Source organism: Convolutriloba macropyga, chromosome 15 (assembly GCF_964194025.1).
Source record: "Convolutriloba macropyga chromosome 15, txConMacr16.3, whole genome shotgun sequence".
Lineage (NCBI taxonomy): Eukaryota > Metazoa > Xenacoelomorpha > Acoela > Convolutidae > Convolutriloba > Convolutriloba macropyga.
The window spans coordinates 42,092,986-42,116,141 of NC_134482.1; the positions used below are offsets into that span (position 1 = coordinate 42,092,986).

Below are 23,156 nucleotides of genomic sequence, written 5' to 3' on the forward strand. Positions count from 1 at the left end.
AGTGAAACTCGTTTGCAAATTCGCAGATTTGACCAATTATAAATGGTTATAAAATGTTTAGAGTGTAACTATAAATGTGGAAACATTGCTTGTTTAAATTATCATTACGAATCATGTCATAAAGATAAAATTGATAAATGTATATGTGGTAATATAACAATAAGTGCTATTTGTGCTAATGATTTTTCTCCATGGGGTTGTTCTTTAAAAAATGAATCTAGCTCTAGTTCTGGTTCTAGCTCAAGTTCTAGCTCTAGCTCTAACTCTAGTTCTGATTCTGGTTCTAGCTCTAGTTCTGGTTCTGGTTCTGATTCTAGTTATAACACCAGTTCTAACTCAGACCCTAACCCTAACTATAACTCAGTCCCTAACCTTAACCCTAACCCTAATCCTAACCCTAACCCTAATCCTAACCCTAACTATAACTCAGAAGTATTAATCAGTGAAAGGGACGAAGTCCTTGGTACCCCAACTGCCCCGCAGATCCACGAAGTGGTTACACCAATCAGAAATTGTAATAAATGTAATTATATAAAACCACTAACTGATTTTGATGAGAGTAAGTATACATGTAGAAGTTGTACTTCAGCTAAAGTTAATTGTCCATATTGTACTTCTGTTGTGAGATATGATGGGATACGGGCTCATGTAAAGAAACAACATCCAGGTGTAGAATTAACTAAAGGATTTAGTAGAAATCTAACTGAAAAACAAAGTTCTAAAACTGAAAGTACTTTAGCCATTAGACAAAATGAAGAAGATTGCTCATGTAAATATTATGATTTTGTATTATTTCTTATTAATAATGGAATAAATATAGAAAAAGTAAAAGAAAATATAAATTTATTGAAAAGTATAGATAATTTTAAAAATTAAAGAAAAAGAGTGAATCGCTCTTTAAGCGTGATAGAAGAGTGATTTTCGTACTGGGGCATCACTCCGAAAAAGAGCGAAAGAATGAAATCACTCTTTTCTATAAATTTAGCTTAACTTAATTAGATTTTTGTTATTATATCATTATGATAATCCAGATCAATATCTAACGTGTAATATGTGCAAAGCTTATAAACATATTTCTTTCTTTAGATTTAGAAATGCAAAATGTAAGTTGTGTATTTACCTTCATAGATATAGATTCGGTCATACTAGAAATCAATTTAGAGAACACATTTATAAATATAATATCTGCGATGCGGTTATTGATTAAGATTTGAACTATGTTCTAGGGTAATGTTGAAAAGCATTTTGAGTCGAATATTCGAATGAAGTGTAAATACTATTTTTATACAGTTTGTAAAATTTAGATATTTAAGAGGGAAAAGCGTGATTGGTAAATTCACTGATAAAGATTAATTCGCTGATAAAGATTTGAATTGGATTTGTACTCTAAATTAAACAGTGTTAAAAAAAAGCACTTTGAGACGAGTATTCGCACGAAGTGTGAACACGAGTCTAAAAGTGCTTGAAAATACCATTTTTTTCTAATATGAAAAAAATTGGTCCGATTAGAGCAAAAAAAAACAGGTGGGGTATTTTTAGGGGTGAAATAGGGGGTGCTGTGCACGGGGCCCCTTTTCCCCACTACTGCCTTACGAAGATAAAGTGCTTTCCAGTAAAGTTTATGGGCACATGCTTGTGAAAAAAATGATGGCAGAAAATTTAGCATTCCTCATTCTCATATAAAATAGGGTTTCTGTAGGTTAAGTGTTGGTAAGAGTTTTAAAAAGAATAAGTATTATCCGATTAATTAATTAAATGCTTACATGATCGTTTGCGTTAAGTATCTTGATCGGAAAAAAAACAGATACGCGACCAAATTTTCAAAGTGGCGAATGGAAAAAAACACAATAATCAATCAACAAAAGGTTTCACACTTAATCCGACACGAATTAGCTCTTTGAATTTGGTTTCAAATAATTGCTGACTAAATTCGGGCAGAAAAATATTAGCAAAATATATGCTCAAAATATGTTCATTTCCAGAAAACGCATATTTGCTTTTTATGTTTGCCTTTTCATTGTTCACGTAATGTTGTGTAGACGCATCGTAATGTTCGCAACGTTCAGTCAACCACTTTTTAAACTGTATTGGACCAATATCAGGTAATGTTGCTAATTGAAAGATACTAGTATTTTATACGACACTAGTATTTTATACGATACTAGTATTTTATACGATACTAGTATTTTATGTCGATATGAACCAGGAGAAACAATAGCAACAAAAATTGAAAATGTTTTATTGAAGACGGACAGTTACTTGAAGGAAAATCAACTCACTTTGAATGCTGCTAAAACAGAACTACTTTATTTTTCTCTTAGGGACAAATTAGATCCAAAAGAACCAGGAGAAACAATTGCAACAAAAAATACAAATATTTTATTGAAGATGGACAGTTACTTGAAAGAAAATCAACTCACTTTGAATGCTGTTAAAACAGAACTACTTTATTTTTCTACCAGTGACGATTTAGAACCAAAAGTTACTTTTAACGGAAATTTTAAAAAACCAGCTGAGAGTTGTTGTTATCTAGGAATACACCTTGACTCAAAATTGACTTCCGCAGCACATTTAAATCTAGTTTTTAAAAAAATGGCGGCCGCCATTTGCTCACTATACCTGGTAAGAAACCATATACCTTTAGAAGTAAATCTGCAAGTTTTCAAATCTATAGTCCTGTCTCATTTGTCATTCAGTGGAGTTTATCTACAAACATTGTCAGCAGAAGCAAAAAACATGCAGCGTATAAATCGACAGATTATTTTGGGGCATAAAAGTGTGTGTCGTAAATTCTATCATTGTCGTGATATCCTTCTCAAATCGCGTGTCCTACCAGCTGAATTAAATATTTCAAAGTTTAGTATATTGAAATTCCACACAGACTTTAATCAGAGGATAGTATCAGAAACATTTTTAAAAAAAGTGTGCAAACCACCTACAGTTAAAACAAAACAAACCGACAAAACAGCTGATAATAAGAACGCAAAAATATACTCAGCAGAGTAAAAGATTTTGATTTTGAAGAGCATTTAAAAATGGAATAAGTTGCCCGTTGTAACGGCTGCTCTCCTATCAAAGTCAAAGGAAAACTTTACACCACCCAGATCGTTTCAGCGGTTTCAAATCTGTCCGGATATTGTGTTTTTGCAGTTAACTTTTGTGAACTGTATTATCCGCTATACTGTAGAATACCATTGCATTGCTTAATACTCAATAATTTCAAATAACTACCTGTTAAGATTTGCCGAATGACAAATTACTTTGCTTCAATTAAGCAAAAATCCAGAACTTCAAACAACCAATTAGTCTCAAATTAGAGGTTTTTTTCAATGATATCTCCTTAACCAGAAATGCTAGTGAGATAAAAATTCACAGGATTTTGAACGCTAGTTAGGTCTACTATCTGATGTAAAAAAACAACGCTGGGTAAACTGCGTTGGTAGGGCTACCTTTTATAATTTATACCCAATCTTAATACATGGGTAAAAATTTCAATGTTGAATAACTCTGTAAATAATGATACAAATTTCAGCAAACTTAGCAGTGCACAACACTGTCATACAAATAATCAAACGAAAAGAAATCAACTGAATTGGTTAAATGATCTTCGAGAAATAACAAAACATTTTTCAACAACTTATGTTAATTTAATCACCAACTTATGTTTCTCAATTGGCCTCAATAACTCCAATGTTGAACTAGAGTAGGCTTCGTTAAAGCCAGTAAGAGAAACTGACTTTATGCTTTGCAAAAAGTTTCTCTTACCTAGGAACTTTGTTCCTCAGAATGAAAGTTTTTGAGAATATCAAAGCTAATTCTCTTTTCAACAAGTCAAAGTAAAGTTAAAACTGTACAATCACTGATATGATCTATAGAAACAAGACACGATAACAAGTAATTTACCGCTCAAGAAAGTGTGCTTCAATACGCACTGTATGTCAGTTTAATATAACCAAAATTGTAAATTTCAACTGATTTTTGGTAGTTTTTCAAGCTCCTTTTATGCTGCTAGTCATGTGGGTTTACATGTCAAATTCAACTGTTGATTGGTTGTAGATAATAATGTCGACAGAATGTGAACACTTTTCCATAACGTCACTTTTTCAGTGTAAATTGGATGTCATGGGAAGTTTGTTAACCATGTAGGAATTTTGTCGGATATTCTGTATCAATAACAGGTTGATTCGCAATCCAATCGCAAAGAATCTGTTGCAATACTGTTAAGTCGTTGTCTTGTTTTGCTGGTGGTTGAGGTAGTTCGAGTTTGAGTTTTACTTCATGAATGATGATTGTGTACTAATAATAGTTGCTAAATATAAAGGTTGAACAAAATGAACAAATCCGTTTGGCTTCGATAGAATGTAGCATAAAATTTCGCTTGTCAAGCTATTCTAGCTTTAATGCTCGAAATGACCTTGAAGCGCTTTTTAATTTGATTTCTGAGTTTTTAAGCTCAGCCGCAATATCGCCGGCCCTGTTTTCCATCGCGAAAACATCTTTTCCAGGTAGTAATGGGGCGAGCTTCACTACTGGTCTCTTGTACACTCCGTCGTTCTTTCGAACTATAGCTGATCGATTCACACCGTCAGACCCGTCGATGGTCTCCGTTACTCGACCTAGATTGTAATATCCACGTTTATCGCTGTCTTCGATCAACCAAACGAGATCGCCTTCTTTAAGGGTTTTGTTCGACGTAGATCGCCATTTTTGTCGATTATTCAGAGTTGGCAGATATTCTTTACGGAATCTGTCCCATATGAGATTTGCATATGCTTGAGTTTGTCGAAAGAGCTTCTGATGATCAATAAATTCCTCTGCGCATGGTAGGTAGGGTGAGCGAACGTTCCTGTTGCCAAGCAAGAAATGATTTGGGGTCAATGCTTCTAAGTCATTAACGTCTGAACTGACTGGAGTCAACGGTCTTGCGTTCAACTTCTGCTCTACAATACACATAGTTGTTGAAAGAACGTCCTCGGTGACTGATCTGTTCCCCAACACTGCATACATTGCTTTCTTGCAACTTCTCACCAACCGTTCCCATACTCCACCAAAGTGAGGTGCTGCGGGTGGGTTCAACTTCCATCTGATTCCTCGTTGAATTAGATGTTCTTCGATCCTTTCTTTGTTCCATGCCGCAACGTACTCTGCAAACTCTCTTTCAGCTCCAACAAAGTTCGTCCCGTTGTCACTGATGATTGTACTTGGTTTGCCTCTTCGCGCAATAAATCTCATTATTGCATTGAAACAACTATCTGTGTCCAACTTGGGTACCACTTCTATTTGAACCGCTCTCAGTTAGACAAGTAAAGAGACAACACCATCGCTTTTTGTTCCTTCGCCCAATCCTCAAAATTAGAGGGCCAAAGTAGTCAACTCCAACATTTGTAAAGGCTGTTGAAGCATCTAACCGCTCTTCGGGTAGATCGGCCATTACTGGTGCTATTGTTTGCGCTCTGCCCTTTCTGCAGGTAACGCACTTATTCTTGATTGATCTTAAGACGTTTCGTATGCCTAGGATCCACATCTTCTGCTGAACAATGTTTCTCACATGTTCAGTGCCTTCTTGTTGATTGTCCTTGTGCTCATTTCGCAAGAATAGTCAAAATTGGATGCTTTGCATTGAACTCCAATTGACTTTTGCCTATTCTGCCTTTGGATCGAATAAGTCCTTCTTCATCTAGGAAGGGGGAGAATTGTAGAATTTTGCTGCCTTTTGGAATTTCCTTTTCAGCTTTGAGAGATTTCATCTCTGCACCAAAATGTTCTCGCTGTAGTAACTTGAAGATCGTTGCTTTCGCTTTTTCTCTTTGTTCAATGTTGACTACGAGTGTTGATGGTTTGTCTTTGTTCAATGCTCGCTGTACGTATGCCACTGTATTTACTAGTCTGTTAAAATTACTGAATCGTCAGATGAAGAGAATACATTAGATGAAGAGATAAAATTACATCAGATGAAGAGAATATACCTTCATCAGTCTTCATGATACAGGCTGAAGAAAAGAAAGCTGTTATTCAGTGGATCAAGCTGTTATTCAGTCTTCATGCCACTGAATAACAGCTTTCTTTTCTTCAGCCTGTATCATGAAGACTGATGAGGGTATATTCTCTTCATCTGATGCAAAGATTAGGTTCACCTGCTCTGGCCACTCGCTTTCTGGTCGTTTCGACCAAGCCGGCCCAGTGAGCTACTCACTTCTCTTGAACGGAGCAAACAAACCGATCGGGTCGAATACTGAAGATACCAATGACAAAATCTTCCTCTGGGTTATAGGTGCTTCAAATTCCTTGTTTGTACCTCTGCATACTTGAAGACTGTCATCAATAACGGTCCCCTGTAGTCCTAGCACTGAAGATTCCTCCGTATTGGGTTCCACTTCGACTTGCTTCGTCTTGCTGTTTGACTTCAAGTCTTCTGGGATTGCTTTGGTAACTGCATCGTTGTTGCTTATCCATTTCTTCAATTCAAATCCATGTTGTGAGAGAAGAGGTTGTAGTTGATTGAAGACTTCAATTATTTCTTCAGGGGTTTCTACTGATTTGATGAAATCGTCCATATAGAAATAGTTTTGTATTGCCTTTGCTGCAATTGGATACTCTTTTTCGTTGTCCAGTCCCACTCGCTTGAGAGCATAGTTTGCGCAAGTTGGAGAACTCTTAGCTCCAAATACATGACGCTGATATTCGTATATCTGAACAGATTCGTTAGTTCTTGGACGCCATAAGAACCTCAAGCAACTTCTATCCTGTTCGGGAACTTGCACTTGTAGAAATATCGATTCGATGTCAGCTGTTAGGGCTATTGGTCCTTTACGGAATACGGAATCTGAATACCGTTCTAATCAACCCATGTAGCAGATCAAGTCCTTCTAGTAGCTTATCAATTAGGCATACTTCTTTGTACTTGGAGGCAGCGTTGCAAACACGTCCTATTTTGCCCGGCTTGTTCGGGTTTAGCACTGGATGATGTGGCAAATACCATTCTTTCCCGAAGGTGCCTTCGGACTCGTCCAATATCTTTACGAATCCTTTTTCTACATCTGTATCTATTGACTGTTGATACAAAATCTTCAGGTTTGGGTCCCTTTGTAATCTTCGCTCCAGTGAATAAAGCTGACCCAAGGCTGAGCTGTAGTTGTTCGGTAGGTTTGGCTCTGGTTCACTCCACAGCATTCCCACCTTGTACCGCTCGCCTGTGAACTTTGTCGTACTCTCTAGCATCTTTTGTGCCTGCAGTTCCTTCTTTGACAGACTGAAGACATTGATTTTGGAAGCACAGGTTTCTATGTCCCACCGGATTTGGATATTCTCAGCCACTTTCACATCTTCAGTGAAGGCAAAATGACAAACATTTTGTCTTCTTTTGCCCGTCATGGGTCCACTGACTACCCATCCTAGCTCTGTTAGAACGGCGAAAGGTTCACTTCGTGCCGTGTTCCCATCTTATAGTCCAATGGGCGTTGTAAATCATAAGCATCTTGACCAGGGATGATGCCAACTTCCATCAAGTTGAAGCTTTTGTTTGGTAAAACGCTCAAGTTGTTGAAGCTTTGCTTTAGCTTGTTGTAGTTGTAGTTTGTGTTTCGCAAGGAGATTGACGGATGTGCAGACGCTTCGATTGAATGCACCTTTGAATGTAGCCCCTTTATTTTAAGAAGAAACTTTTCTGTCTTCAGGACCTTTGTTCCATGTATGCCAGCTATGTTGAGCGTCACATCGGTGCCTTGGGCTCGTAACTTCTCTTGCACACTTCGATTAATGAATGAAACCATTGATCCACTATCGAGAAAAGCATATGTGTTCAACCTGTTGCCACCGTTCTGTATTGAGACAGGAACTATCTGAAGAAAGGTAGTAACTTCGTTACTCTGGTTGATTGTTGATGCGCTTACGTTGACTGCGTGATTGCCCTCGTCCATTTGGTTTTCTGTGTGTAGCAATCGGTTGTGCTTCTTAATGCATCCATTGATGCTGCACGACGTGACTTTACAATCTTTGATTACATGTCCTTTTCAGACATCCGTAACATAAGCGTTGCATTCTCACTGCTGCGTACCGATCATTCACACTCATGTTCCTGAAAAGTGGAAAGTTCCATATTTTATGAGTGCCATCAACTAACGGACAGTGATCACTTTGCGTTTGCTTCGTTTCTTTCACGTTCGAACTTGCGCTGAAGTTCGATGGTTTCGAGAACCGTTTGTTTCTATTTGTGCTTCTTCGGTCTTCTTCTCTTCGCTCTCCTTGAAAAATGAAAAACCTTCGTGCACGAATGCTATCCTAGATAGCCACTTTTCAAACAAAATCAGATCAGGCCAATCTTCATCTTTATCATCAATATAGAACCACCACTTCTCCTTCAGAACTTGGGGTAGTTTATCTACTGCCATATACAGTGTCGAGCTTGATTGCAGATCACCAATCTGCTTGTACTCTTTGAGCACATTCACAAAGTTCGAAACAATAACTTAGAAACTGATCAGACCTGTTGAGTCATGAGGCTTCACCTGACTTGCTTTGCGGAGACTCTCCAGTTGTGCATCAATGATCACATGAGACCTTCCAAATTTCCTCTGCAGAATACTCCATGCAGCACCATAGAACTGTCCAGAATAGCTCGTTCCAGAGATTGCTGACCTTGCCTTACCTGTCAGTAGAGTCTTCAGATGGCTCATCTTCTCTGAGTCTAGTATTGGTCGTTGATCCACTGTAGCAATGAAGATACTAGACCACTCCGGCCATTCGAGAAGGTTTCCGTCGAAGATGTTCAACTTCAGCTTTGGTAGGCTACTACTACCTGAATAGCCAGTGTTATATCGTAATAGACCAGCTCTAGGGAAAACGTCTCGGTCTTCAACACTTGAGGATCGGTCTCGTGAACTGCGATATCGTGAGAAGTGACTATGCCTGTTCACTTCAGGGGTTACTTCTAAGCGAGCTGTTGATCGTTCTGGTGTCAGAAGGTTGTCGATCCTGCTGGCCCAGTCTGAGACATCTCTCTCCTTTGGGGTCCAGTTGAAGGGTGATTTGTCTCGAGCACTAGTTGATTGGGAACGACCATCATCGTTCTCTAATGCTGTTCTCTTCACTTTGCGCTCTAGCTCACGCTCTTCCTCCAATAGTTGGTGCTTGGTTTTCAGTTCCTTCATTTGCTTTTCCAGCTCTAGCCTCTGTTGTTTGAACCGTGCCTGTTCCAATCGCATCTTGGTTTCGAATTCGATATCGAATTTCTTCATCCTTTCCTCGCGCCTTTGCTTTGCTGAAGATGTTTCCGAAGCATTCTCCGTCTCTTGGCCACTTGCTGTTGCTCCATTTTGCACTGTTTGAGCAACTGGACTGTTTGTTGGGTAGTTGTTATCGCTCTCGCTGTCGCTCACTGCTTGGGTTGCGTTGCTTTGCTCTGCATTCATTAGTGGTTGCGTGCCTTTGCTTGTATATGAAAGCCAGTGATAGTCCAAACTTGCTTTGCGCTTCCTTGCTTCTTTCAGATGCTCTTCAACGAAATTAGCTTGATAGGGCACAAGCTTGTTTCAACGCTGCAGTTGCTTGGGTATTTCTTCCTCTAGAAGGTGAAAAGTCTTTTGGTAGAGGACCTTTACTTTATTGGGTCGATCTGAATCTTCAATTATTTTGTAGCCAATCCCTGTTTTGGTGGTGACTTCTTCCAATAAATTTCTTGTCGTACTTTTGAGTTGTTGATTGAAACTCCTCTCTGCTGATCGTGTTAGAATTTCCTGGTTGCTTTTAGCTTTGCTTGTTCCGTTGAAACGAGGTCAATTCTTCAACGTGTTTTGTGAATTGCACTCGCAGTTTTGGCTCTGCCTCACTGGCGTTGCGCTCGTGATTTGTTTGATTCTCTTTGGGGGGTGCCTTCGGCACTCTCTTCATCAGATTGGACAACAGTTTGCCTTCCACTGTCCGGGTCGGTCGACCAAATGAAACGGCTGCTCTCCTATCGAAGTCAAAGGAAATCTTTACACCGCCCAGTTCGTTTCAGCGGTTTCAAATCTGTCCGGATATTGTATTTTTGCAGTTAACTTTTGTGAACTGTATTATCCGCTATACTGTAGAATACCATTGCATTGCTTAATACTCAATAATTTCAAATAACTACCTGTTAAGATTTGCCGAATGACAAATTACTTTGCTTCAATTAAGCAAAAATCCAAAACTTCAAATAACCAATTAGTATCAAATTAGAGGTTTTTTTCAATGATATCTCCTTAACCAGAAATGCTAGTGAGATTAAAATTCACAGGATTTTGAACGCTAGGTAGGCCTACTATCTGATGTAAAAAACACAACGCTGGGTAAACTGCGTTGGTAGGGCTACCTTTTTATAATTTATACCCAATCTTAAAACATGGGTAAAAAATTCTATGTTGAATAACTCTGTAAATAATGATTCAAATTTCAGCAAACTTGGCAGTGCACAACACTGTCATACAAGTATTTAAACGAAAAGAAATGAACTGAATTGGTTAAATGATCTTCGAGAAATAACAAAACTTTTTTCACCAACTTATGTTAATTTAATCACCAACTTATGTTTCTCAATTGGCCTCAATAACTCCAATGTTGAACTAGAGTAGGCATCGTTAAAGCCAGTAAGAGAAACTGACTTTTTGCTTTGCACAAAGTTTCTCTTACCTAGGAACTTTGTTCCTCAGAAAGAAAGTTTTTGAGAATATCAAAGCTAAATCTCTTTTCAACAAGTCAAAGTAAAGTTAAAACTGTACAATCACTGATTTGATCTACAGAAACAAGACACGATAACAAGTAATTTACCGCTCAAGAAAGTGTGCTTCAATACGCACTGTATGTCAGTTTAATATAACCAAAATTGCAAATTTCAACTGATTTTTGGTAGTTTTTCAAGCTCCTTTTATGCTGCTAGTCATGTGGGTTTACATGTCAAATTCAACTGTTGATTGGTTGTAGATAATAATGTCGACAAAATGTGAACACTTTTCCATAACGTCACTTTTTCAGTGTAAATTTGATGTCATTTATTTATTATTTCTATTAATTTATTTCAATAAATATTGCTGATTATTCTGAAGGCATGTAAACTTTAACCTTTCGGTTATATTATTAATTTAAATGTTTGAAAAAAAAACAAAAAAGAAAGCATCGTGATTCTGTCGGTTGAGGCCTAGCGTGTTGAAGATCTCCCTAACATGCTGCGACACAGAGGGGGGCACTTGGGCATAATGCATACAAAACATTCACAATATCGCGTTATTTATATTACTCATCAATGTCAGAAGTCTAGTGCAGCGTATATTATTCTGAGTTATACTGCCTATACAAAAAGCCCATGGTGATAACTTTTACATGAGCATATCATTGACTCGGCCGTACACTAAGACCTATATGCCGAATAATTGCGTTGCCTTGTCCTAAAACACGAGGTTAATTTAGGAAAACCGATTTTTAAGTCAGGAAAACATATTGATTTATCATTTTAATTAATGAATTAAGCAATCCTTGGTGGGGGAATTCATGGTTGAAATCAGTTCTAAGTTTAGTCGACTCTCAGAAAGTTTTATTACGATCAGGTTTGTACCCACAAATTATCAGAGTACCCACGCAATTGAGTCTTTGCCTTTTGTTTGTTTCCAGAAACCCTCGCGATCGGGTCTTCAAAATTTCGTCTTCGTCAACCCACACGTTTATCAGTGTTGGGGAACGAAGTGTCACATGAACACATTTAGCATAACATCCCTTTCCATAAACCTCCCAATTCAGACAGTGCTCTTGTCCTCATGTTCCTTGATAAAATTGATATCGTTGTCGTGATTAACTTGACATTGAGTAGAGTGTGTGACCATTGCGCAATTTATATTGCAGGATTTCTAAACACAACCTGCCAAGCTCGCGAGTCAAGTCAGTCTAAAGATCGGATAGTGATCTAATCGTTCTCTGAAGTGTCCCATTGGAGCAAAGTCCCGAAGTCATAAGCAGAGCTCATGCCTACACATCATAGAATTGCTGCGTGAAAAATGCGACCACGAAAGATACTAGTTTGCTAAACAGGCAAAAGAAGGGCGGACAGTAGAGAGTTTGTATGCGTAGAGGCTGCATCGACAAGCTATTCGTTTAATACCAGCTGGAAAAAGTTATCACTCATGAAAAATTTTTTTCTGATTTTTTGTTTATTCTACCTAAGATCTTTAAAAAAAGTTCATACCTAATAGTTCTAGATGGGTTTCTTTTTCCCGGGTCAAGTTCGAGACCAAAACCGCCTCTGGTCAGACCGTCCCAGATAAAAAACACCTGATCATATTACCGTGCGCTTGAAACTCCGTGTGCTCTCGAAGTGCTCTCGGAAAGCCTCTTTTGATGAGACCATGGTGCGCTCGAAATTTTTTCTGATCAGACTAGTGTGCTCCCGAATCCACCTCTACTCTGTGAAGTTCCAGACCCTTGTCGAGACATCTTTTCCAGGCCCCAAGTATTTCCAGCACACCATGCGCAGGTATGCACTCGAAGTTGGTCCGATCAGAAGTCTAGTCGGTCGGGGCACTTCGACCTGGTAAATCAAGTAGTCCTACTCGGAAAAAAATTTTCATCTTCCAAGATCTTGCAAGATTCTGGCAAAATCGTGCAAACGATTCATCGTCTTAAACGAATTTCGTCCAAAATATTGCAATATCTTACAAAGTGAACTGTTTTTTTTACAAAAAATTCATAAGATATACTTTTTATCGCAATAATACTACAAGATAAACTATTTTCTTAGAAAGATCAACTTTTTCAGGAATCTTATCAGATAGATTTTTAACTTCAAAAATTGCTTTCCTGCCTCCAGAACCTATTTTTTTGGCCTATTCTCGAAAACAAATTCTATAACGTTGCAGGAATAAGATCAGAAAAGAGTCCCCCGATCCTCGATTTTCAAAGGTTTGATTGAACTCGTTTGTTTTTTGATTTTATGTTTTTTGATTGTCTATTTCCTTGTGTTACAGAGTTGAGAAAAATAAGTCTATGTTAAAAAGTATTCAAACTGAAGTATTTCCAAAAAAATTTTTTTAACGAAACGACTTTTTTTTCTCAAAACGAACGGTTTTAGACACAACTATCTTTGATAGCTGTTCGGCAATTTTTTCTCGTCGCCATGCTGGTCAACTTTACATCTATATAATTGAATTACCAATGACTTATTTGTTTTAATGTTTGCCTTAAGCTTTCAGATTTAATTAATTTTTTTAAATCAAAATCTTGAACAATCACCCAATTGTGACAGATCTCGACAATTTTTCTTCTTTTGATTGTGTTTCTCATAATTTAAAAAGGATTGGAGACAGGTATAAAATTTTTTTTACTCAGACTGATTTTTTTACTCAGACAAAAAATGAAAACTTGTCCTATTTTGTGTCTAACTATCTGAAGTTTGTTTGAATTCTAGACAGTGACAGTGCAGACAAAGAAAAAACTGTTGTCTTTTCATAGACTTCGAAAAACCGCCTGTTATCAAACTTGAGTGAAATGAAGAAAACGGAAAACTTCATCACAATTAGCTATATTGAACACAAATTGAGGTCAGAAGGGCTGCTAAATGTGTTTCACAATTTGTAAAAAATCTTAGATTTTCTCTTTGTACTGACAAACTAGACACAGAGAGCTTTAATTTGACACCAGATATGCTTTTCTGCGATTCCTTGGAAGAAGTCAAAAATTAACTCAATTAAAAAGTGGGGCTGGCATAAAATTCTCCCATTTCTCTTCAAAAAAATTAGGAACAATTAGCTTCTCCTTCAGTAGAAAAAGTAAAAGCTAAAGGAAAGATTGTTCAACAAAAAATTTAAAGGTGGTGCATAGCGGACATAAAATTGCGAATACTTTACTTTTTTTCGGCATGACTGGCAATTTAGATTAACTCTTGCAACAGAAAATTTAGGAAAGTTTTTTAGTTAGACTTACCCATTTGTGGAAAATGGCAAAAAGAATTATATTTAGTCTCGTTATTTGTGATTGGGACTTAAAGTTCGGTCGGGCAGTTTTTTTAATTTTTCTCAATCAAAGAATTTTCTAAAAAATATCATATAATAAATTATTACAAATTGTAAAACTTGCTTTTATCTGATATCTTTGTTTAATTCCGTGGTGAAGAAATCTTGTTTTATTTTGATCAATTATCAGTTTCGAGCTTCCACAGTAGTTGTAAATTGTAGTCATGAAATTGGAGAAAATCTTTCAATAACTAGCCTGGATGCACTTTTTGAGCAAAAATTTCTCCAAAAATAAAATGCGGAAAAATTGTGTTCTGATTTTTATAACGAATGTTGGCTTCTTCGCAATAAGGATATATGGAAATATCGGACTAAAAGTTATTGTAGAAATTTTACTTTTACAGATACGATTGGTCTTCACTGTGACCAATGTCTATTAAGTTTCCATTACAACATTTTTGCTGATTTTTTGGCGGATTTGATTTTGTTTTCAATTTCAAATGATCTGTAATTACAGCTAATTTAAAATGAGTTAATTTTTAGCTACCATTTTGTTTCATTATTCGGAATAGAACCACAACATTTTTTCATTTCCAATGAGTTCTATGATGCCTTTTTGCTGCCACGTAAAAATTAACTGGTCTTATTTTTTTTATCTCGGACTATCAAACTACTGATAAAAAGTGAGAGTTATTCATAAATTCTGAAAGCAGTCTTATTTGTGGCCAAAAGTTGTTGTTTAATTTTTGCATTTTGTGATTATTAGCTGTAGTCATTTTATTATTTATCTACGTTGCTTGTTATGCGTTTTAAAATTGAACAATTAAAATCAGCACATAGTTTAGATTTTAGATTTAATTTTCGTGCGTTTGAAACGTTTTTACGGCGGCTAATTGTTAAATGTGTATTTTGGCATATAGTCGTAATTTTTCCTACTGATTGCATTTTTGTTTGTTTGAACATAAGGAAAAATTTCCAAAGCAAAAATTCCCAAAATAAGTTGGTCAAGTTTGAGCAATTTGAAAGCCGGAAAACAAAAAATTGAAAATATAAATGTTGGTACAATTTTAGTAAACATATTTATTGCAAACCGACTAAAAATATTTATAAAACGATAAGAAAAATCAAAGAATTTCAAACGCACTGATCATGTAAAAGTTGGGAAGTTCTCCATTGACAAGGAGTCAATATGATTTCTGGATCGTTGCTGGACAATATGGAAAAGAGGTTGAACGACCTACAGAACCCAGCGCAAAAACAGGTGGGGGTCACAACAGAGCGTGGGAGTTCTAGAGAACGCAGTTACCCACAACAACAGGTACTACTGACTACTTTTGACTATTCGGGGACCCGGGTCGAGGTGTCACCGCCATTCAACGCAAATTATGCACGAAACTTTTCACCGCTTATCTTACATATTTTTCCGATTTTTTCTCGACCCGGGGAGGGGGAGGGGAGCGATATAGCATTAATTCATCTTGAAATGGAACATGCATGGAACCTTAATAACTATATAATCAGATCATAAAACGAAGTATTTTAAATTGTTGTTATGAAAAATGAAGTGAAGAAAGATTTAAATTAATGAAATCTTGCTGCTCAAAACTGGAATCACTCTCGCTACTTTCTAATTACTTAGGAATCACACTCTCTTTTCAAATAGTTTGTTAGATCAGCCTGAGGACTTTTATCCCTTTAACAGGTACGCTCTCCGGCAGTTGGAGGTGTGGAATCCACTCGCAAGTACTCGGATCTACAAAGACAGATGGACCAGATGTTAGGAATGGTCCGCAACGAGACAGAAAATGTCAGGAGTTTGGAAAGCCAGCTTTACTCCCGAGGAGCTGAGCCCCCAAACGGAGGTGTAACCAGATCTGCATCGCTGCCCCCACCCCCGTCAGGTCACAACACCACCGAGACATACAGTGCACATCAACCCAAAATACCCCCTGAACCCCAGACCATGCACTCACCTTTGCTTCCCAGACCTCCCCCGAATTCTCGACTGTCCTCCCAGAGTTTCAGCCATCAACAACCTCAACATCATCAAGTAATGAACCCGCATGGCAGAATTGGACCGCAAGCACCTCCGGCTCCTCAACCAACTGCGGATCCCTATTTCCAATTGCAGCATCAGAATGCGCAACAGGGTCATGACCTTCAGTGGGGTTCAATGACCTCAAAGGATTTCGAAAAACAACTGACGTCATTGTTGACTCGGAGCCGGTCTTCGGCCGCAGGTGTTGGTATGGGCGATAACAGCAATTCTGCCCAAATCAAATCGGAGCTGGATGCAGTCATAGCCGGACTTACAGAATACCTTAACCACATGCGATTTGAACTTGAAAGACTGAGAAAAGAAAACGAAGCTTTGAAAATACAAATGGCTGAACAACACGCAAGACTGAGCGAAAGCGAGAACGAAAAGAAAATAATTCAGAATGAAAAAACAGAGCTTGAAAAAATTCACGACCAAGCGCGCGAAATAATGCTTAAATTGCAGAATTCCGAGCGTTCTAACGAAGATCTCAGAAAAGAGCTTGATAAATATCCAAGCTATAATGTTTTGGAACAAATGAAAGAAAGCGAGCGAGACCTGCAGCTTTTGAAAGTGACCCTGGGTCAGCAAAAAGAGGAGTACCGAAATGACAGGGAATCAATTTTAGCCCAGTTGAAAAACGAACAGCGCAAATGTGACGAACTCCAGCACCGTTTAAGTGAATCGGACAAAATTGACAAGGAATACAATCATTTGCAAGTTCAGTTTGCGTCTGTTCAAGCGACTAGAGATTCTTTAAGAGAACAAGTCGCAAGTCTTGAGCAAGAGTTGAGAAATCACAACGAAACTGCGATAAAACTTGAAGACCTTTTGCGTCATGTTAACGAAATGACCCTGAGTATAGAACGAGGTCAAGGCGCTGATTTGGTGCCCTTTCACGAGCATGATTTATCGGGTAAAGCCCTGAGCGACGTCCAAAAGGTCATAAACAGCACCTTTAACAAACACAAGCGTGAAATGGAAAATTTGCAGAATTTGATAAATTCTTTGCAAAGGGACAATAAAGAGATTGAGGAGGGTTTGAACAGCGAAAGAGAGAGACACCGAAAGTCAAAAGAGCATTCACAGCAGCAGAGACAACATGACAAAATTCAGTTTGAAGAAAAAGTGAAGCAGTGGCAGGAACAGACACGTTCAATTAAGGCAACTGTTTCCTTTTTTCCTTTTTTTGAAGATCTCGCGTGATCAATTTTTTTTCAAACGAATGTGTGAACAAAAAATATTGTTTTTATTATTAACAAAGTTTCCTTTTCAAGCGAATGCGTCAAAAAAGAAATATTATTTTTATTATTAACAAAGTTTCTTTTTCAAACGAATGTGTGAACAAAAGAATATTATTTTTTATTATTATAACAAAGTTTTCTTTTCAAACGAATGTGTGAAGAAAAATTCGTGACTTTGCCGTAGCCAGGACGATATGGGATCGTTTTCTGCTACTTTTTTTCAAAAATCTTGGAAATAGAACGGCCAAGAGATATGATTCATATAGCATGAATAGCTTAATATTCGAATTGACGTTCGGACCATTTTTCGTCGCTAAAGTTTTAGTTTTACACTTTCTGATTTCACACTAATAATGGAATGAGTATTCTATAATTGAAGCGCACTTATATAATGATTCACTGGTAAAATTGCGAGATATTTTATTACCACTGATCATAGACACCATCATTAGTTTTTCACGGAAGATCTGACAAAATTTTAATACAAAAATTATCGCACGCACCCCAAAAAATAGTCAAGTATTTAAGTTTTTGCTAAAAATAAGTACAATATACAAAGTTTCATCATTTTAGTAGCAAGTTGTCAAAGATTTAAATAGTTATTGCAATTATCGATTCCCTAATTCGAAAAGGCAGCGTTACTATCTATTGCAATTAAAACATACACTTTAAAGACCTGAATAAACTATTTATAGAAGTCTTAATTTTTCTAAACAGCGAAAAGAAACAGTTGAAACTTAGGCAACATCTGAAAACGAGAGAGATCAACTAGAGCAAGAAATTCAGCGAATCGAAAGTGAAAGACGACAGCTCGAAAAAGAAGTGCGAGAAATCGAGAAACATTACTTGAAAAAAGAACTAGCCGAAAGCGATAAATTCCACCGTCTACAAGCTGAAGTTTCGGACCTAAAAGACGTTGTCAAAAGCAACAACGAATCGCACAACAATCAGATCATCAGCTACGAAAAACAACTTTCAGAACTCGAACGAAAAGTTGAAGAAAAAGATCATAAATGCCAGCAGCTTGATAAAGCCTGCGGGCTTTTGGAACGAGATTTGACCAAAAGCCAGTTAGAATCGGAGCAACTTCAAAGGCAGTTAGTTGACGTTAATGCGAAACTTGCGAGCGAGCAAAATGCGTGCGAAAAACATCAAGATGCGATCGAAGTTTTGAGATCCGAGGACGCGAAGTTGAAGTCGGTGGTTAAGGTGCAAAAAGATGATATCGCAAAGCTAAGTCAGTTGTTCGAAAAAGCCCTCGAAGGCGGAATTCATAACGAAGAAGTCGCTAAACTGACCTTGGAGGTCGGCCGGCTGCAAATGCATATTGGCGAACAAGAGGAATCAATCCGCAAGCTTAAAGAGGAACTCCGCTTGGCGGAATTAAATGGACAACAGCCTCGTTTTATCCACGATTCCACCGTTCCACCTCCCGCGTCCGTTGGAGTGGAACAGCAAATACACCCATCACTAGCATCAACAGGTCCTGATAGACAAGTTGTGAGACAAACAAATGATACAAACGCTGGACTATATTGCAACGTATTACAACATCACAAACTTGAAGATTATATAAGCGTGTTGAAAAACAAGCTCGAAAAAAGTTACAAAGGTCGAAAAATTGAAACGAGCGTTCGACGTCAAAGCAAAGAACTTGACAACGTTTTGTCACAACTTGAAAAAAGTCGGGCGGAACTCGAACAAGCCGAAGCCCAGCTTAAGCTTGCGAATAAAAAGTACAAAATTACCACTGAAAGGGTGCAACAATTTGAGCGGGCGTTGGCGTCGGTAGGCGGATTGGAGGGTGAAATTGTGGATTACTTGCAAGGTGGAGGAGGAGGATTCGACGGAAATAGCGGAAATAATTCCGGCGCATTGTTGCCAGAACGTGTTGCAGACGCCTTGCGAAGGTACGTGAAAGGCAAGGAGGAACTGGAGCAAGTGGAACAAAATTTGGTGGATTTGAGGCGAGAAGCGGAAGAGGCGGAATCAAGGTTGCGACAATTGGAAGCCGAAAGCGCGAGCGTGTCTGAGAAAACGGAAAGTGTGGTTCGGGTTTACTCCGAGACGCGAAAACAGTTGAACAAATCGCAAAAAGAGGCAAAAAAACTGATCGAGCAAATGGCAACTACAGGGCGGGAATTAAAGGAAGCATCTTCCGCCTTGATCACGATGCGGAGCCACCTTGAGTCGGTGGAACGGCGGAAGGAGGAAGCGGAAGCGGATTTGAAAGACATCAACAAGATTATCGGGAAGAAAAGTGTGGAATACCAGTCTATGGAGGAAAGGCGATCCAGGGCTAAGGAAAGCGCGGAGGACATTCGAAGCCGGGAAGACGAACTTTTTTCCCATTTAAAAGCGAGCGAAAAAGCGGTTGTTGACAGGAAAAATGAACTGGAAATGTTAGAAGCCCAAAGTCAGCAAGAAGCAACATCTCTTCAGCAATTGCAAAGCGAACTTGATCGGAAAAGATCTGAGCTTGAAAATGTCAAGGACGAACTATCAAGTAAACAGGAGGAACTGTCTGTTCTTCTTAAGGAAGCCCAGGACGATATGAACCGGAAAACGAGGGAATTGAAGGACTCGAAAGCGGACTTGGACAACGTCCAGGTGGAAATGAGGGAATATGAATCCGTTAAAAGTGGAAAACTTAGAGAGCTGAACGAATTGCGTGAAAATGTGGATACTGAAGAAAATAATTTGACAAATTTGAAGCACTGCATTGCGACTAGTAGCAACGAATTGAAACAACTGCGTGAAATGATTACGAAAGAAAAGAGCGAGCTCGATTCTCTTCGGAACGAGAGAACGGCGACTAATAACAGCAGCGAAGAATTTAGTAATAAGTTTAATCTGGATTTCTGAACTTAGTCAGGGGCATGCGGGAACTGCCCCCCCCACCCCCCGATATGATTATGGAAATTATCGTGTTGGATCATGTCAAGCTTTCTATCAAAATTTTGATCATTTGATAGTGCGAGATCTTATAAGGTAGAATCTTCAGCGTGTAATACTTGATCATTTTTAATTCTTATCGTTAAAATCTGACAGTTTTTTTGTGGTTTAGGAAATGACAAATTTTTTGTTGTTTTAGAGCTTACTTAAAATATCTCAGAAAGTCTTTGTCGGAAAATTCTTTATTGTTCCGACCCTCTTGAGGGGGGAGGAACTATATACTCAACTGGGTTTTTTTTTTGTTCCGTGAATTTTCGCCGCTCGATATATTCATCGTAGAGAGTTGAGACTGGTATCATTAGAAAGCTCATCCAGCGTACAATATGGAATTAAAAAGATTTTTTTAATTTTCGATTTCTACAGAGAGTTATCGAGGTTTAAAGTTCTGAGAAAAGAAGAGTGAATTCACGTTGTTTTTATTCACATTTTCCGGAATTTTTGCCTAAATTTTCGTCAATTTTGCTAAAATTTGTTATAATTTTTAAGAATAGTGTCGTTGATTTTATTTTTGAAGACGAACAAGCATTGTTGATTGTTTTGATATAATTTTTTTGGTCAAAAAATCTGGATAAACATTTCAAAATTTAGACTTTTTCATCAAAAACAGCACGAAATAAGCTAATTTAGTCCACTTTGATTAAATTTGCCGACAGTACATCCCCAAACAACACTCAAAAAATCTTTGTAGACTCAGAGGGGGGCTATTTCTACTTCAGAGTCCGCTGAGAATGCACTGTAGTTAAAACCTTGCCGTTTTTTGCCAACTTTACTCGTTGATTATCAAAAATGCAGAATTTATTTTGAGTTTTCAACTAACAAATTATCTATATCTACAACATTCGAAAAATCAGTTATTCCTAAGGGACAATAAGTATTATTAGGGCTTGTTTTTGGCCATTCTAGGACTGTTACAATCCAAAAAAATCGGGTTTTAATCAGTCGGTCTTTTTTTTTTAAAAAAAAGACTTTTTTTTAATAATAAAAAACAGAACATATCAAATCAAAGCTCAGGAGTGATAGGTCCAACCGATTTGCTTGTTAAGCAGCTCCAAGCTAATGCATTAAGTTTTTTAATTGAAAATTTATGGTCGTTTCTTTTTTTAAAAATAATTGACCTTTCAATAAATAATGGCTTAATTAACTTTTTCTCTACTTTTTTCTTAATTTGTACAACTTCCAGCTTAATGTAAGCAAAAAAACGATCGATTCTTCTTTTTACTTATTCAACATTTATTCTCAGTTGCAGTTTTAAGCCTGAAATTATTGTTTTCTGGCTTTGATACCACATGATTTCAGATTTTTTTTGTTTTGATATTTGCCAGTTTTTCACGTTTTCTAATTTTGTCACATTATCACATTTTTGAAGGTTCTCATGTCACCTCATTAGCATTCAAAATAAAGCACAATTGAACATATTAAAATTCTGAAAGATATACATCATCGTTTTAACGGCCTCGACGCCTCTTTCTTGAAGAAATCAATTGAATTTTTTAATTTTGTCTCTAACTGTCATTTATACTTTGTCATTTCGGTCGTATGAAATTTCCTGTATAGTGATAGCTTTCATTGGTTTTTCATAGAAGAGTAGAAGAACCGATATTCTGATATTAGTAGATAGCTGATGGCTTTCATGACGATCAAAACAATCGTTTTCCAAAATTTAAAAAAATTTTTTTTCAACTTCGCAATTTTGTTCTTTTTATGTTTCTTTTTGTTACCTAATCTCGTTAGTTAACTACAGGTCAAATATAACATTATGGGTGTCAAAGGTATAAGAGGGATTGGTGTCCCAAAATCTTTTAAAGAATTTGTTATGACCTTACGGGCTTCGACACCGGTTTTTCACAAAAAAAAAGTAAACTAATGTGATTTTTGTCATATTTGACGTTCTTTTTGTAGATGCAAGAAATATTCTGGATAATTACAGGTCTCGAGGGCTTTTTGTTTTAATAAAGGACCCTATTTAAATAGCTCTTTTTGTTATTAATGCCTTTCATGACATTAAAAGTAATTTTGTTTCGAAAAAAAAATTACAAACTTTAGCACTTCGCTTTTTTGTCTGCTTGCTACCTAGTCTTACTAATGAATAGCCACGTACTAAATTATAGCTGTTTAAAGAAGGCGCAATCAAATGTATTTTGAGTGCCAAAAATTGGCTTGACGGTTTTGACAGCGTTTTCTGGCAAGTTTCAATTGAAATTTTGTTTGTTCTTTGTTGTTCTTTTTAGCCCCTTTAAAAAATGAATAAGGACAGGTCCTAATGCCCTTCTATAGAAGTAGTGGAAATCGTAAATTTGTGGTAATATTAATTGATTCCTAATGGTATTTATTACTTTGAAGTTAACTGTTTCAAAAAAATAAATTAATTTTTTTACTTTACTGTTTTTGTTCTTTCTTGTATAATTGTTACCAAACCATTTTATGGACTGGTCGCATATGTTTTCTGGGGATTTATAAGTTATTTTTGTTTAGTTTTGGGTTTATCTGACGGTATGTTGATTTTGTTATTGAATTTAGTTTTTAAGAGGGACATAAATTTTTTGATGTAATTAATGTTTGTTGTTGTTGTTGTTTGATTTTGCTTTTCCTCTTGACTTGCTTTCTTAATATTGACATATTACAGCAATCTAATGCATCAACTTTTACTCCACTGAGTTATTTGCTTTGGAGGCTATCTTATCGTTGATACAGAATTTTTTGAAAAAGACTTGGGCTTTTTTGGGAATCGCAAAAAATAATTTTTGGGTTCTTCTATCTGTTCCTCATTTGGTAGACAATTATGCCAAATTTGTGGATGGGCGGGGTCGGAACCTTATGTGCCATCGCACATTACCGAGCCGCCTTGTTCGATAAGTGCTCAAAAGACAAGTTTAATTAATTTGAAGAAATTTCTCAGATCTTAGGAAATGAAAAGTTCCAGAATCACTGCAGTCTTTTTTCCTCTGGTTAGTTTTAAATCCTTCAGAT

At 37.2% G+C, this 23,156-nt stretch overlaps 1 protein-coding gene across 2 annotated transcripts; it reads left to right on the forward strand.

Moving 5' to 3' along the window:
* Positions 1 to 14,729: 14,729 nt before the first annotated feature.
* Positions 14,730 to 20,266, forward strand: LOC142354625 (uncharacterized). 2 transcript variants are annotated; one of them, XM_075406959.1, is made up of 4 exons: positions 14,730 to 14,815; positions 15,111 to 15,270; positions 15,655 to 17,154; positions 17,976 to 20,266. In XM_075406959.1, exons 2-4 carry the CDS (start codon positions 15,142 to 15,144, stop codon positions 20,097 to 20,099), a joined length of 3,753 nt encoding a protein of 1,250 aa, XP_075263074.1. In that variant the 5' UTR covers positions 14,730 to 14,815; positions 15,111 to 15,141; the 3' UTR covers positions 20,100 to 20,266. The 2 variants fall into 2 exon arrangements, with proteins under 2 accessions (XP_075263074.1, XP_075263075.1); XM_075406960.1 differs by having other exon boundaries at positions 14,756 to 14,791.
* Positions 20,267 to 23,156: the final 2,890 nt, after the last annotated feature.

Coding starts and splice junctions, on each gene's coding strand:
- LOC142354625 (XM_075406959.1), top strand. CDS start 15,142: ATGATTTCTGGATCGTTGCTGGACAATATGGAAAAGAGGTTGAACGAC. Junction 15,271..15,654: donor GCAGTTACCCACAACAACAG/GTACTACTGACT, acceptor TCCCTTTAACAG/GTACGCTCTCCGGCAGTTGG. Junction 17,155..17,975: donor AACAGACACGTTCAATTAAG/GCAACTGTTTCC, acceptor GTTGAAACTTAG/GCAACATCTGAAAACGAGAG.